We start from the raw sequence: 16,224 nt of genomic DNA on the forward strand, positions 1-16,224 counted from the left end.
GCCAAAGAGACACACTTAAACCAAAAGCAGATTGACATAGTTCTTTATTTAAGCAGTCTTTAAGAAAGAAAATAATGTGCATCCCTATCATATACATTTACGTGTAAAAATACTAGGATGTACAGTGTACAAAAACAGTTTTCTTGCAGATCAGCTAGCTGTTCACCTCCCTGTGGGCCCAGGCAAGGAAAATAAACTTTATTTTTTTTTACATTTCAGATGGACAGTAATACGGTTGTTCTTATTTTCTGTTAATCTCCTCTGTGTAAAATTCGTAATCACATGACTAGTTCTTAACATGGATCTAACTATCAAGGTCAAGAAATGTCACAAACTCTAAAGCTACAAGGACATAAAATTAATGTTTTTTGTTTTAAGGTTTGTCTTTTTTTTTAAATAAATACTTTACAATTCATGCTCATTCATCATACACTACCAGGTGCGCGATACAGAGAAATTCTGTTGTAGACAATACAAACAGTAGCAGCAGTGTGCACGCTGAGGTGCATTTAGGAGGGATGAGTCCCATCATCACACTAGATTAGTATTCAGCCCTCCCAGAGGGGAGACTAATGACTTCTAGGTTGGGTTTACATATTAAGTTTTCCTCTGAAAAAGTGGTGACACTGGAAAAGCTCAGCTTTGCTAGAATGACAGAGCATTAAGAACTCTTGGGGAAAAGTTAGTCTGTGTCACCAGGTTTTGCCTCCTGACAGTATTTCAGGTCTACATCCACACCTTTACATGTTCCAGACCACAATCACTCTAACATAAAATAGCATGAGGTCCAAGAAGGGCGAATCTGTGCTTTCAAGTATTTTCTTTTTTTTTTTATTCTCTCTCACTCACTCTATCTCTTGCTTTATTATTTTTTTCCCCTAAGCAGAGACATTTTTTTTCTTTTGCAGAGCTATATAAAAAGGGCAATGGGTATGAAAGTGCTACAAGCAGATACAAAGCTGTGTTCAAATATGGAATTACAAAAGTGTTTGATTGATTTGGCCAAAGCCAATGGCCCTTCTGCTGTTTAAATAAGGTATTATGTATTACCAATAATAGTCTCTCACATGCAAGTATCATCCTAAAAATATCACGTTTCTCTACCTCTCAATGTCTTGAGGATAAGCTTAGGACCCTTTGGTCCCTCTCAAGTGCATATTAAAGTTAATAAAATAGACGAACAGTATGACTATATAATGTGTCCATACAATCACATATCAATTTATCGAAAGTGAAAAGCAAGGGTTTACCAAAAAAAAAAGAGCAAAATATCCCAAAATAAAATCCCCTAATTTGTAATTTCAATTTTAAAAGTTACCTAACCAAATGTAAAAATAAGACAGAAACAAACAAATCAAGTTGACAAATATTCAAGTTAGTCACTGATAAATAAAAAAGTAATAAAACAAAAACTAATAAGAATTTAACAACATTTTAAGATAACACAGTCAGCAGTATAAGCCCATTAAATCAGATCAGGTAGTTGCATTAACTTTCTCACTCAAAAAAAAAAAGAGTTATGGAATGGATAAGAAAATAATGATTTAAAGGAAAATGAGTACAATTTGGAAGACCGAGCATGACATAAAGAGCTAATCTGCTCGCAGTACCAGTACTGTGCTGTCAGAGAACATTATTATATGAGACATCCTAGTTTGAATGCAAGCACACATCCTCAAGCTCGACTCTTATTGAGACCAAAGAAATCTGGAAATAGAGAAACAGTACCATGCTACGGTATCTCACATTACACAATTAGACAATTCACAATGCTGACAATCAATGAAAGCATTCGTTTTTTTTTTTTTTATCATTTCAGGGTGAATAACACTGCACACTGTTCGGCAAAAGGGATTTCAACAGAAACTTTCTGAATCGTTCTTTACCAACCGTAGTCAGATCTACAACAGTCCTTAATACACATGCAAGAAACCAAACTTGTCCCACTAACCGACTATAGACGAACTAAAGTATGAAATCCAACACTACCATTTCTTATATACACATTTAAATCTCAAACACACTCTAGATCATTTTACCAAACAATCTTTCTGCTTTTGTTATATCTCTTCTTCATTACCCTAACCCCACAATGGGGCTGTCACATTCACTTAAATTTCTTGATAAATGCCAAATATACAGTTGAAGTCAGAAGTTTACCTACACTTAGGTTAAAGTCATTAAAACACATTTTTATCCACTCCACAGATTTCATATTATTAAACTATAGTTTTGGCAAGTTGTTTAGAACATCTACTTTGTACATGACACAAGCATTTTTTTCTAACAATTGTTTACAGACAGATTGTTTCACTTTAATTGACTATATCATAATTCCAGTGGGTCAGACATTTACACTCACTAAGTTAACTGATCTTTTAAGCAGCTTGGCAAATTCCAGAAAATGATATCAAGCTTTTAGGCAATTAGCCAATTAGCTTCTGATAGCTGTGGATGCATTTTAAGGCCTACCTTCAAACTCAGAGCCTCTTTGCTTGACATCATGGAAAAATCAAAAGAAATCAAAGATCTCAGAAAAAAACTGGACCTCCACAAGTCTGGTTCATCCTTGGGAGCAATTTCCAAATGCCTGAAAGTACCACGTTCATCTGTACAAACAATTGTACACAAGTATAAACACCATGTGGCCATCATACCGCTCAGGAACAAGAATTCCCAAGTGTACATGGGACAAAGAACTTACTTTTTGGAGAAATGTCCTCTGGTTTGATGAAACAAAAATTTAACTGTTTGGCCATAATGACCATCGTTATGTTTGGAGGAAAAAGGGTGAGGCTTGCAAGCCGAAGAACACATCCCAACCATAAAAGTATGGGGGTGTCAGGATTATGTTGTGGGGGTACTTTGCTGCAGGAGGAACTGGTGCACTTCACAAAATAGATGGCATCATGAGGAAGGAAAATGATGTGGATATATTGAAGCAACATCTCAAGACATCAGCCAGCAAGTTAAAGCTCGGTTGCAAATGGGTCTTCCAAATGGACAACGACCCCAAACATACCTCCAAAATTGTAGCAAAATGGCTTAAGGAAAATCAGCAGTTAATTCTGCAGAAATGGGCCAAAATTCCAGCAACTTATTGTGAGAATCTTGTCAAATGCTACCCAAATCGTCTGACCCAAAAACAATTCGAAGGCAATGCTACCAAATACTAACCGTGTATTTCAACTTCTGACCCACTGTGAATGTGATGAATGAAATAAAAGCTGAAATAAATCATTCGCTCTACTATTACTCTGATATTTCACATTCTTAAAATAAAGTAGTGATCCTAACTGAACTAAGACAGGGAATGTTTTCTACAATTAAATGTCAGGAATTGTGAAAAACTGAGTTTAAATGTATTTGGCTAAGGTGTATGTTAACTTCTTACTTCAACTGCAAATGGAAGCAGTTTTTGCCATTCCCTCTTCAATTAAACTGACAGCCACATCTTACAGGCCATTGGGAGAAAAGAATACATCAACCACTACACACAGCCTATACTTTAACATGTACTTAAACCAAAAGCAATAGCAACATGCACAATAGCCATCTCTGCACTCAGGAAACAAATGCCACAGACAGTAGGTTTTATTGCCAAACACTATTGAGAGATTAATAAATGTTCTGCATATATAGAATTTCTCAGTTGGTATAATCTATATCCATGTAAATTATAGATATTTCCCTTTGATTCCCTCAACTATTTTATGAAGCATCATCCAAGGGTGTTAAATGCTCAGTCTGCAATCGAAAACATTTGGCACTCCTAATTCAAACAAATATCCTAGTATTTCAATGTTTATCTGAGGATTTTTTATGCTAATATCTGATTGGAATACTGATCTGAGATGCCACCACCTGGAGGTATTTGATTTGTGGACAAATATATTGTAGTGTTGTAGATAGGAATGTGAACATAGCTTTAATGTTAGATGTAGTGGAGCATTTGAAAGTATTTGGAAGCAGGATATAAGTCACAAAAGCAACATTTTTACATTGACGTCTGAATCACTGCATTTATACTCCTGTTGCCTCTTGAAGCAACAGCAAGACTGTTTGGAATTCTGTTCAAAAGCTAATGAATTGAAATGTTATGCAATAAAAAAGCAAAGCACAATAGTGAGTGTGACTTGCTCACTGCCATGCTTATGTTACAGATTTTAACTTACAGAAATGTATTGCCAGAGGACAGTACTGTACTGTAATAATTTGTTTAGTTTGTAACTGGGAGTGCCATTTTTTACAGCCCTTTCATTGTTGGAAAGACAACCAACACATTCAACAATACTCAGACTGCTGAAAATAATATACTGGCATGAAAATAAAGCTGGTCAACTTTATCAAAACAAAACAAAAGCAACCAAAGGCATTTGCATTGACCCATCTACATTCGTAAGCTTTTTAGGTGTTTTTTCATTTCCACAAGAAGAAGACTCAAAGCGTTCTTAATGAATGCAAGGACAAACAAACAAAGAGCAAATAAATTAAATAGATTTTTTAGGTCACATTTTTTTCTTATTATAAAACAATATAATAGTGCTTCCCCTGCCATTCACTCCATTAATGCTGGCTTTTATATTTTCTTCTACTTTGCTATTGCACTATTAAGCAATGAGTAGAAGAGGTTTCTTTCAAATGATCTTAAAGCAGTTCTGGCTTTTCAGAAATTAGATTTGTTGTGATAGAAGTATTTGAACACTAGTATGATCATATTAGGAGTGCCTTCCTTAAACTGTGAATATCGTATCATTGCCCAGTAACACTGAATAAAATATTCCAAATGTGCCAGAAAACTGCTTCTTACAGAATTATATATCCGAATGAAAGCCTTTCACATGGATACACTGTACATTTGATAGGAAAAGCACAGTATATTCACAAATAAGTGCACTCAAGCCTCTTCCAAACATATATAAATGGTATATGTAATTGTTAGTGGTGTTTAAGTGCTGCATAGCTTAGGTTCACAGGGATTATACTGAGGAATAGTTGTGGAATGATTGAGTGAGCGTGTTGAGGGTAGAACTAGTCTTTATGACTGAGTCGAACACAGATGTACTCTGTGAAGCCTGAGTAAACTGTGTATGGCAGTTTTGAATTTATACAACAGAAGGTGAATCTTAAAAACAGTACCAACAAAAGCAGCTGAGATACAAGAGATTTCATGTTGTAGTCATTGTACTACATTGATTATTGTAGAGCGTACCCAAGAGATGTAATCGTAAAACCCATGTGAATTTTAAGCCATGCAGTTATTTTATCATCTGAACTGACTGAAATGTTTGTGTTAAACATCTTTATTCCAGTTCCTAATGAATAAGGAATGTGAAGCAGCACCTATATCCAAAGAGAGAATCACAATAAAGACAAAAAAGTAAACAAACTCCTAACAAATAGCAAAAGTTCTCCCAACGGAACCCAACCTTTGGGCTGGAGCTGCAAGGACGTTTGGGTGGGTTGGACTTTGGTCCGTCCCAACGTGCAAATTCCCATAACCCTACAACAGAACTGTTTTCCTTGGTCTAGCTTAACAAATTAACCAAGATGGTTGATGGGGTTAAAAAGGCTGGGGCTGTTAGAAGCTGAAGACCTAATTTGTTCCAGTGGTAACACCTTGATGAAGATATGGCAGTGTCGGCTGCATGGCATTCACTCTCTCCCACTGGCTGAGTAGGAGAACTGGGGGAAGTGTGGCCGTCGCTCGTTATCCATGCAGTCCATTCCATCTTCATCAACTGCACACAGAGGCACAGGTGTAGTCATTTACATTACATTCACATATTTGCCAGCCATTTTTTTTCCATAATGACTTGCAGTGCATTTAGAATATACATTTTATCAGTCCAATGCACTCCCAGGAAATTGATAGACTGGCTACAGTCTGTTTACGAATCATCTGATGTATACAGTATATTGCCCATAGAAATGGAAATCATTTTGTATAGAAAACACTAATCTGATTGGCTGGTTTGACTAAACTTCCGATAGTAAACGGAGGCATCTGGTGGATGACATTGCACGTTCTAAACTCAATTAAGTTACACCCACCGCTACTCGCCGTCTGTCGGCGGTGTCCAGCTCCAACACTCAAGGCTGCTTAAATTTTTGCTGCTCCATGGAGTGCAACTCAAATATTTTTCATTAAATCCTAACCAAATCATCATCAAAGGACATTGTTTACTCTAGCGTTGATCATTCTTGAAGAAGGGAAAAACCATGGTATCTTTTGTGTGTACTGTCTGCCACCTGAACCGGATTGATGTGCCCTGTGTTTGATTCCTAAGCATGTCCTAGCCAGGACACGACGTGGCCACCTTAAGGGCACCAAGGATTTTTTTTTATTAGTCCAACTGGAAATGGTGGGGTATTCACAAGGTTTTGATGATGGAATAATAACTGGATTTGCCACAGTTTGCTAGGTTATTGACATCAAATCTTTGAACGATATTTAGAGTTAAATGTATGAGGTATAATATGAGGCACTTAGTAGCAAGTGAACTAGATATCCATAAACATAACTCTATAACCTACTTAGTTTTCTTAGTTATATCTATGAAATGTGTCTGCACTTGCACTCAGTCTTTCTACACATTTTCTGCTATTTCCGTGTTTTCTGTGCAATTGTAATCGAGACTGTTGCGCCATTATTTAAATTAATGTATGACCAATACGAACTGATCGCTTTACTGTACACACAGTATCAGTCAGACGGCTTTTCCTGTCTTAATGGTTCTTGGCCAAAATAGGCTGTAATATGCTCCAGACCTTTTGCCCTTTAGTCAAATGTCTGTGTACGTGAGACTATTCTATGACTTTAGTGGTACCAGTTGAACATTAGTTACATTAGGACCGACAAACATCACAGGTCGCTTTCAGCAAAGCTTGTGTACATAAAAAAATGTCTGCAGTTAGCTGTTAAGAAAACTTAATCTGCGCTATTTTTGGTCACAAGAAGTAAAAAAAAAAACTGCCACCCACATATTTACAGGAAACAAGCTGTTGAATGTGGAGAAAGTGGAAGATTAACATTTTTTCAGGTGACTTTTAAAAGAAAGACAAAATTGTATTGTTCGCACACATCTTAAATATCGACTAGACCTTCTATTAAGCTTTGGCTTTACTCCTGAAAATATTACTGCATTGTTTCGCCTTACCATTTCTATTTCCATCTAAATTAGTATTCAACATTGAGAACATGGTAACCATGATTTTGCAGATGAAACACAAAAATTCAGATTACATGAGCATATTCAAGAAAAACATTTGTATGGCCCAACTCTTCCATTAAAAGACCCAAAAGATAACTCCGAATGAACCAAAAATGGGTGCCAAATGATAAAAAATGATAAAAAATTCTCACTATAGAGAAGAGTATAATATCATGAAAAGCCTGTACAGTATGTGGTCTGCATGCACTTTTGAGCTCAACATGACTGTCAATGTATGCAGAGACAGAAAAAAAAACAACAGAGTAACTCACATTTTTCAGGAGGGGTTACTGTGATCGTCTGAGCTGTGAACTCTTCATCAAAATATCTGGTATCTGTCTCTGATGACACCTGAGGCTTGAAGGGAGGTATCAGCTGAGGAAGGAAGGCAGCAGGATGAAAAAACAAGAAGCACCTGTTTGTGCAGACCTGACATTGCATATAATACTATAGCAAGGTAGAGGGCTCAATCTAACCTTTGAACTGCACCTCCTCTGCCTACCATTGTGTTCATGCAACAGTGACAGAAACGCAACCTCTGCAGCGGAGCTTTGTGATAACATGTATGACTGAAACTATTTTGGTATTGGGCACTTAAAGGGATAGTTCACCCAAATTGTTTCTTTTTTTCATAATTTACTCTACCTCACTGAAACTGGAACACCAAAATAGACATTCAGCAGAATGTCATTCCATACGATTAAAGTGGATGGGGACTAGGGGACAGAATAAAATCTTCAACAACCTTTTTATCATAGACATCCTGCCAGTCGATTCCAGTAAAGAAATTATGTCGCATAATTTCCTTAGCATCATCTGGACCTCCACCAAGTCTGTGAAGGAAAAAAAAAAGGAAGGGAACAAGTATTTAGTAAGAATGCAACTGATGGTGAAACTCAGTTCCCAGTCTAAATAAAGTGGTGTTATAGAAGTATATTGAAAACTGTACCACATGGCCAAAAGTATGTTGACACCCCCTTCTTTATGGCTAATTTCAGCTAAACCCATTGTAAAAGTTGCATAAAATCAAGCATACAGTCATGCAACCTCCTTAGACATACATTTTTAATAAAGGAGGATATACTACTATTTCTGTTCCAGCAAGACAATGCCCCTGTGCACAAAGCGATAAAGACATGTTTAGTCAGCCTGGTGTAGAAAAACTTGAATAGCCCGTACAAAGCCCAGACTTGAACCCCACTGAACACCTTTAGGATGAATGGGAAGACTGCAAGTCAAGCCCCATCACTCAACATCAGACCTAAACCTCAATGATGCTCTTGTGTCTGAATGGAAGCAAATCTCCACAGCAATGTTCCAATATCTAGTGTGAAAGCCTTCCCAAAAGAATGGAAGCTGTTATAGCAGCAAATGAAGGTCCAACTTCCTTTAAAGCCAATGGTTTTGAGTGTGGTGTCCACTATCAAAACCAACTATCCACATACTTTTTGGCCAAGAAGTGTTGGAATTGGAATGCATAAAGACAGCAAATTGATCCCGTTGTGATAAATGCTACTAGAAGAGAAGCCACAAGGTTTGTACCTCTTGTTGGGGTCTTTGATGAGCAGGCCTGACAGCAGGGACTTGGCATCAGCAGAAAGCGTCCTGGGGAACTTGATGTCCTCCATTAGTATGAGCTCAAAGAGCTTCTCATGGTCCTGATTGTAGAAAGGCAGTCGGCCACACATCATCTCATACATGACCACACCCAGACCCCACCAGTCCACCGCACGCCCGTAATCATTGTCCTCCAGCACCTGAGGATATACACACATATAAAAACACATCAAACATGGGAAATATTTTTTAGATTGTCCATGAATGCTTCAAACACATTTATATAGTGGCCTCAAAAAGTATTTGTACACTTAAAAATGTATGAATGTCATCATTGCATTATATAACAACATGTCAAATCAAGGGGAATTTTTGCTTTAAAAAAAGATAGTAAAAAACGTCATGGTTACTGTTGTAACCTCTGTTCTCTGATGGAGGGAACGAGACGTTGTGTCAAATGTAGTGAAGTGGTCTTTCTTGAGAGCCTTGCATACCTCTGAACTTGAGAAAAGACCAATGAGAAATTGGCCATAATGTTCCCCTTCTGTCACTCACTCAATGTTGTTTCGAATGTAGTGACACAAGGGTCCCATTTCAAAGCGCCATGCACTAGACTGTGTTACGTGAACTGAAGACACAGGTGCAAGCAGGCTGCTGCGTACTAGAAGCAACTGTATCGGCTGCACGTAACCCTCCCCAACGCCCAACGGCCTGAGTCTGGAAGACCAAGGAAATGGCGTCGAACACCCAGCGGGCAGCCTCAGTTTGGAGACAGCATTCCCTTTCCGCGGTCCGCCGAAGCAGACAAAGAGCTGCTCAGAACATCTAAAGCACTGCTTGCGATCCAAATAGATACGGCTGGGTCTGCCTCCTCCTGGGGCAGCATGCTTGCAGGTTCACAACCTGGTTTCTGAAGGGGGTCATAGGAACCTTGGGCACGTAGCCCGGTGTCAGTCTTAGGATGAGGTAAGTATCTGCTGGACCGAACTCCAGGCAAGTGCCATGGCGATTTATGTACGCTAACATCGCGGTGCTGTCTGAACGGATCAAGACGTGCTTGCCTCGAATCCTCCGTGGGGCAAGGAATACCACCAACAACTCTAGGCAGTTGATGTGCCAACGCAGCCAGGGCCCTGTTCAGGAGCCAGCGGCTGTGTGCCTGTTGCACACAGTGCCCCAACCCAGTTGAGAGGCTGCTGTGGTGACCACGACACGTCTGGACACCTGCTGTAGGGGGACTCCAGTCTGCAGAAAACAGAGGTCTGTCCAAGGGTTGAAAGTCTGATGGCAGGAAGGGGTGATTAACACACGGTATGTGCCGCGGCACCATGCCCATCTCGGTACTCGAGTCTGAAGCCAGTCTCATATGCCCCAGCGGCGCGACTGTGGCTGAGGATGCCATATGCCCCAGGAGCCTCTGGAACTGTTTTAGAGGAACCGCTGTGAGAGAGAGAGCGAGGCACCATAGCACCGACTGTGTGCGCTCGTTCATGAGGGGCGCTGTCATTGAGACTGAGTCTAACTCCACGCCGAGAAAAGAGATGCTCTGAACCGGAGAGAGCTAGCTCTTTTCCCAGTTGACCTGCAGCCCTAGACAACTGATGTGCCTGAGCACCTGGTCCCTGTGAGCTCATAGTAACTCTCGAGAATGAGCTAGAATGAGCCAGTCATCGAGGTAATTGAGTATGCGGATGCCCACTTCCTATAGTGGGGCAAGGGCTGCCTCTGCGACCTTGGTGAATATGCGAGGGGACAGGGACAGGCCGAAGGTGAGGACCTTGTACTGAAATGCCTGGCCGTCGAACGCGAACCATAGGAAGGGTTGATGTCGAGGCAGAATGAGACATGGAAGTACTTGTCCTTCAGGTCTACCACTGCGAACCAATCTGATGCCGAGCGCAGGTTAAAATATGTTTCTACTTGAGCATTTTGTATGAGAGTTTGTGTAAAGCCCGGTTGAGAACTCGCAAGTCCAAGATTGGCCGCAACCCATCTGACTCCCTGGGTCTTCCATCTAAGGAGTGCTTAGGAGCTTTCTGGATCCTAGAGGAAGTCCTGAGATGGAAGACCCCCGGAACTACATAGAGGCGGAAAGACATCTTTAAAAAGACACGTCCTGAAAAGGACATAAACGCCTGCTGTGTATTGCTCTTTTGTGAATGAAAATACTCTCTTTTAGAAGGGAAAGATACTTATCTTCTGGAGGTATACAGTCTTTTACAGAAGCGCAGGGGTGTGGACTGCACAGCGTGCAGAGAGGGAGAAAGCCGCTGGTAACGTGCTGTAGATCCGACAGCAATGCTCTGATAGAGGTGAGTGGAACAGTAGTGAGACTCAGCTTGCTGCTGCACAACCGCTCAGCTCCGAAGAAAAAATCTGACTGACAGACACACGCCCGCTTCCCTTTATACCCGTATGTCCGGGGGCGAATTCTGTCTGCCAATTTCTCATTGGCCTTTTCTCAAGTTCAGAGGTACGCAAGGCTCTCGACACAGCTTTGAGTGAGTGACAGAATGGGAACACATTTTTCAAGCAAATCATTTGACATTTATCAATAATAAAAAGTATTTGGAGCAGTTAGTTTAAATGAAATTGTAGAAAAATGGCTCAGAAAAGTAGTTAGTTCAGAGAAAAGCTCTATCATCATTTGTTTGCAGAAGCCACTTGGATTTGATATTACGTATCTAAAACAATGACATTAAAATATTTGTGTGAATTAAGTTTACAAATATTTTTGGGGATAATCCCTCACTCAAAACACTCACACACTTGCACAAACATACGAGCATTTACAATCTTTTGCAAATTAACTTATGCACTGTTCTTCATAAAATCATGTTCCAATTGTTCCCGGTCACAAGTGGCCGGAAACAATAAACGTGTAATTGTTTTTAATTGTTATGAATGAAACATTTTATAATGTAAAAGCACTTAAGTTGAGCATTTTGGGTGGGTTTGGGGCTTTTTAGACCTAATTATAAAATAATTTTACACATTTATTTATGTATATGACTGTAACATGGAGAGTAATGGGCAAGAAGGAGGCGGGAGCCTGCTAAACAGTCAATGTAAAGTTTAATGATAAAACTCAACATAAAGCAAACATAAACAAACACAGACACACATGCAATGTGGCCGCGTGCATCTCTCTCAAACTGGTGCCTCTGGCTAGTCTTTATCTCCCTCCCGGCAGATTAGCCCGATTCAGGGCCGGCCATGTGTCCTCACGGCCCGGCCCCGCCCTCCTCTTCGTCACACTCCTCCATCACCCGACTCAGGCCGGGGAAACCCCCAGCATGACGCACTCCCCTCCCTTCCTGGAGGAGGGGGCATTGCCCTTCCACCCATGCCTGCCGGCAGGTCATTCCCTCCTTTTGGAGTCCTGGGAGAGATGAGGGTAGGGAAAGGGAAGAGGGAAAAGAGCGAGGCAGAGCGACAGAGAGAGAGAGGAGAGAGAGAGAAAACTTGCTCGCCGGCTCCTGGATGTGCTGTCGCATGGTCCTCAAAAGCTTCTCCACCCTCTGGCAGACACCAGCTCGCTCCTCCTCTGGCGGATGGCAGCGAGTCCTCTGGCCCCTGGTGGACAGAACCACTCCTCCCTCTCTTTTTTAGATTCTATAAAAAATCTAGTATTTTAGTATTTCCCATTCATTTCATTTGGTGATCACTTTTGATCGGGAACAGTACAAGTGTAACTTTTTGTTTCAACCACTTAGTATGATCGAATCAATTCCGATTTCTTTGTGTGTGTTCAGACATCAAATGAACAAAACTTCACCAAGTCTCGTACCTGTCAGATAAAGGAAACCAGTTTTATTGAAGAAACAAAATTGATTTAGGTAAAAAATGACCGATCAGTGCATGAGGGTTAACTGTGAATTTTATTATTTATAAAAGATGTTTAGTGCTAAATATTAATATGCCATATATTATATTAACACAATGCACATTCACAGCACTGTTCTACCAGTGGATAACCACTTAATAAGCTCTCAAAAATATAGACAACACAAAGAGCATAGCATGTTTTTAGAATAAGTTGCTTACTTATTTCAACTATTATATTTTTTCTCCAACAAGAGTCATTACAGCTGCAGGAGAGTTTCTTAATTAGTCATATTAGTAGCAGATAGTGGCAGCACTTCACACACCATCATTGTAGCGCCTCTCTTTACCAAACCTCTGACAGCCGAGCCAGCTCTCTCTCTGACCAATCAGCTTTAGACTGATAAAAGTGGCATAACGTTCTCCATTATGAGCACAGCAGGTCAAAGGTGACCCAAACACAGACACAATACATTTGAAACCTGGAAGCACAGTCCTAAAATATCTGACACCGCTAGATCAAAGCTGTGCTTTTGGGCAAGCGTCCCAGCCCCAATTATCGAGGATGACCATCCACACCTTACACGAACCCTTCGGAAGCTAGATGGCAGAAACGAGGCAGCTGGAGTTTGCATACGATGGAGAGGCAGCTCTTCAGAGCGGAGAGTCGTGATTAATACGTTTGACTAATGACAAGGCTGACTGGCTGAGAGCCAGTTAAGCATATGCTCGGAGTGGTGTTTTAATGATGTCTTCTCCCTGATCTTTAAAAACAGGCAGACCTGCTTGAGTCAACAGCAGTCTTCATTAGTCTATGTCTGATTAGCAAACACAATGTGAATGGTCATGTGTGCAGGAAGGCTTCCTACAGCAAGACAGGTGTACATTTTTTTCACCATCATGTGTAAATTCTGGCTATGCCAATGCATGTTAAATTCTCAAAATGAGGTTAAAGGTGAATGCAGGTTGTTGGATTCATGTGCTGAAATCGATATCTCAAGGTATATTCACCCCAAAAACAAAATTGGGCTATCTGCTCAAGCTGTTGGTTGTTTTGCAAATTATCTTTCTGACAAAACCCTGTGTGTGCACATAGATGGTTCTAATTCAACTATTACCTATTGTTAAAGGTTTTCCTCAAGGGTCAGTTTAAGGTCTAATTTTATTCACTATATATACACAGTAGTCAAAAGTTTGGAATAATGTACAGATTTTGCTGTTTCAGAAGGAAATTGGTACTTTAATTCACCAAAGTGGCATTCAACGGATCACAAAGTATAGTCAGGACATTACTGATGTAAAAAACAGCACCATCACTATTTGAAAAAAAGTCATATTTGATCAATTCTAGACAGGCCCCATTTCCAGCACTAATTTGGTACTAGAAAATCACTTGCCATTATGTCAAACACAGTTGAAAGTTATTTGGTTCATTAAATTAAGCTTAACATTGTCTTTGTGTTTGTTTTTGAGTTGTCACAGTATGCAATAGACTGGCATGTCTTAATGTCAATATTAGGTCAAAAATGGCAAAAAAGAAACCGCTTTCTCTAGAAACTCGACAGTCAATCATTGTTGTTAGGAATGAAGGCAACACAGTGTTTGAAATTGCCCCAAAACTGAAGATTCCATACAAAGGTGTTCACTACAGTCTTCAAAGACAAAGGACAACTGGCTCTAACAAGGACAGAAAGAGATAGTTTGAAAAATAGATGCCTCACATGTCCTCAGCTGACATCTTCATTGAATTCTACCTGCTCAACACCAGTTTCATGTACAACAGTAAAGAGAAGACTCAGGGGTGCAGGCTTTATGGGACGAATTGCAAAGATGCAGACAAAACAAAATAATGTACTACTGTAGCTTTTCACATTATTCAAGCAGGAACACAGATCTAAAATTTGAATTCTCTACAGTTTCCAAACATATATTGAGGGGAGGTCAGCTGATCACAATGAAATTGACTAAATGCAAGAGTAAATGGCCTCTTTTCGCGTATCCGGGTTTAGAATGTGGAAGACTATGATAGCAGGGTATACTTGTATAGCGGTGAATTGGAGAACACGGCAAATATAATTTTTGCTTACACGTTTGCTCCAATAGAAAAGGACAAATCCAATATGACACTTTCACAGCTGTCCAAAAGAAAGAAATAGTGAGCGAGTAATACAGCAGTAAGAAGAGAGAAAAACTGCCTAAGCAGCTGTATTATGAACCTCATTGCAGCTGTGATTATTATTTTTTCATCCTTATTATAGGTTAATAAAAAAATATTGTTATATATTTTCATTAAAAAAATATTACGTGCATAAATATGGCAGAAACGCATCATCAATGTCTGTAAAAACAGTCCATTTCTAGAGAATTGTATATTTGATTCTACTCTGTATATGTGAGAGTAATGTAGAGTGTGATCTTTGCTGAATTAAATCAGAATGTACGTGCACTTGTATGTACACAATGAAAGTGAAAATGAAAAAAAGTGTGTATGTGAATTTTATTCAATTTAATTGTTCGTTGTGATTACTTTTGTTATTTATAAATGTAATTATATTTTGAACAACGGTGTCTTGTAAGTATGCTGTAGCTGCTGTTAATAACAATAAGTCACTTGAAGCTGAATGTTACAATCATTTTACCCCAGAAAAGGGGTGCTGCATTAATAAGTGCAAGTAAATGTGTGCAAGAACTATACAGGAATAAAGAAATTGTGTGAGAATGTGCCCAGAGCAGGACAGCACTTTGTGCTCTGGAACCAAGCATAAGTGTAAATGTGTACTGAACAGAACATAAGGGCTCTGTGATTGGATTTATGTGTGTGCGGGTCACGTATGGTGGGATTGTGCTGTTTGTCCTGGGAGTGTACGTGAGCAGCTCGGCTACAGGCAGGGATGCGATTAATGCACACAGAGCCAGTTGGGGTCTCCCCGTTCCAGAGCCACAGGCGAGGAGCAGCCGCAGGGGAGGAACAGGCCCCTGCTCGGACAGCCATGTGGCAGGGCTGCTGCTCCCAGGACTGGGGCCTTTGGCAAGGCTGGCCAGGGAGGGAGTGGGACAGAGAGCCTGTGGCTCTACCAGCCCAGTTCCCCAGCAGGGCAGTGGAACAGACAGCCTCCATCAGCTTATTCCACTTTGGCCCGTGCTACATGAGGATGGTAACACACTTAAATTCAGACCCCTGGATTGGGATGTGCAAAGTGCATTCAAATATTTTCACACATAAACCTGCGTGGATGATCGCAGTATGTACAGTATGCATGCTTACCTTGTGCATAGCAGCTGTATGCATTCTGTAGCATGAAAGCTACTGCTATCAGAGACGGATCACTCTTATACATTGGGAGAAAAAGTAACACAAAAAATGGCAGCTGTAGTCCCACCTTACACTAAGAGCCAATCAGCTTCGACATGTTGGTAGTCCCCTCTTACAGTTAAAGCTACATTATGTACAATTGTTTTGTTCAAAATGAACAAAATTTCATTAATATATAATGTATATAATATATAAAACATAAGTATATAATAGTTTCCACTGTTTGACTTTATCTGATATGAATAGCAATAGTTATGTCTATGCCATCGTTGCCTAACTTTTCTATTTACTTTAAAAAATATTTTTCTATATGAA

At 39.9% G+C, this 16,224-nt stretch overlaps 1 protein-coding gene across 1 annotated transcript in view; it reads right to left on the minus strand.

The window, feature by feature from the left end:
- Positions 1–27: 27 nt before the first annotated feature.
- Positions 28–16,224, minus strand: part of LOC127617855 (RAC-gamma serine/threonine-protein kinase-like) — a 159,537-nt gene continuing 143,340 nt past the window's right edge. The window contains exons 11-14 of the mRNA XM_052089965.1: positions 8,757–8,971; positions 7,960–8,047; positions 7,487–7,589; positions 28–5,741 (exon numbers count right to left, since the gene is read on the minus strand). Coding sequence (XP_051945925.1) covers positions 5,656–5,741; positions 7,487–7,589; positions 7,960–8,047; positions 8,757–8,971 — 492 coding nt within the window. The 3' untranslated portion in view covers positions 28–5,655. The remainder of the gene's footprint in view (positions 5,742–7,486; positions 7,590–7,959; positions 8,048–8,756; positions 8,972–16,224) is intronic.

Source organism: Xyrauchen texanus, chromosome 24 (genome assembly GCF_025860055.1).
Source record: "Xyrauchen texanus isolate HMW12.3.18 chromosome 24, RBS_HiC_50CHRs, whole genome shotgun sequence".
Lineage (NCBI taxonomy): Eukaryota > Metazoa > Chordata > Actinopteri > Cypriniformes > Catostomidae > Xyrauchen > Xyrauchen texanus.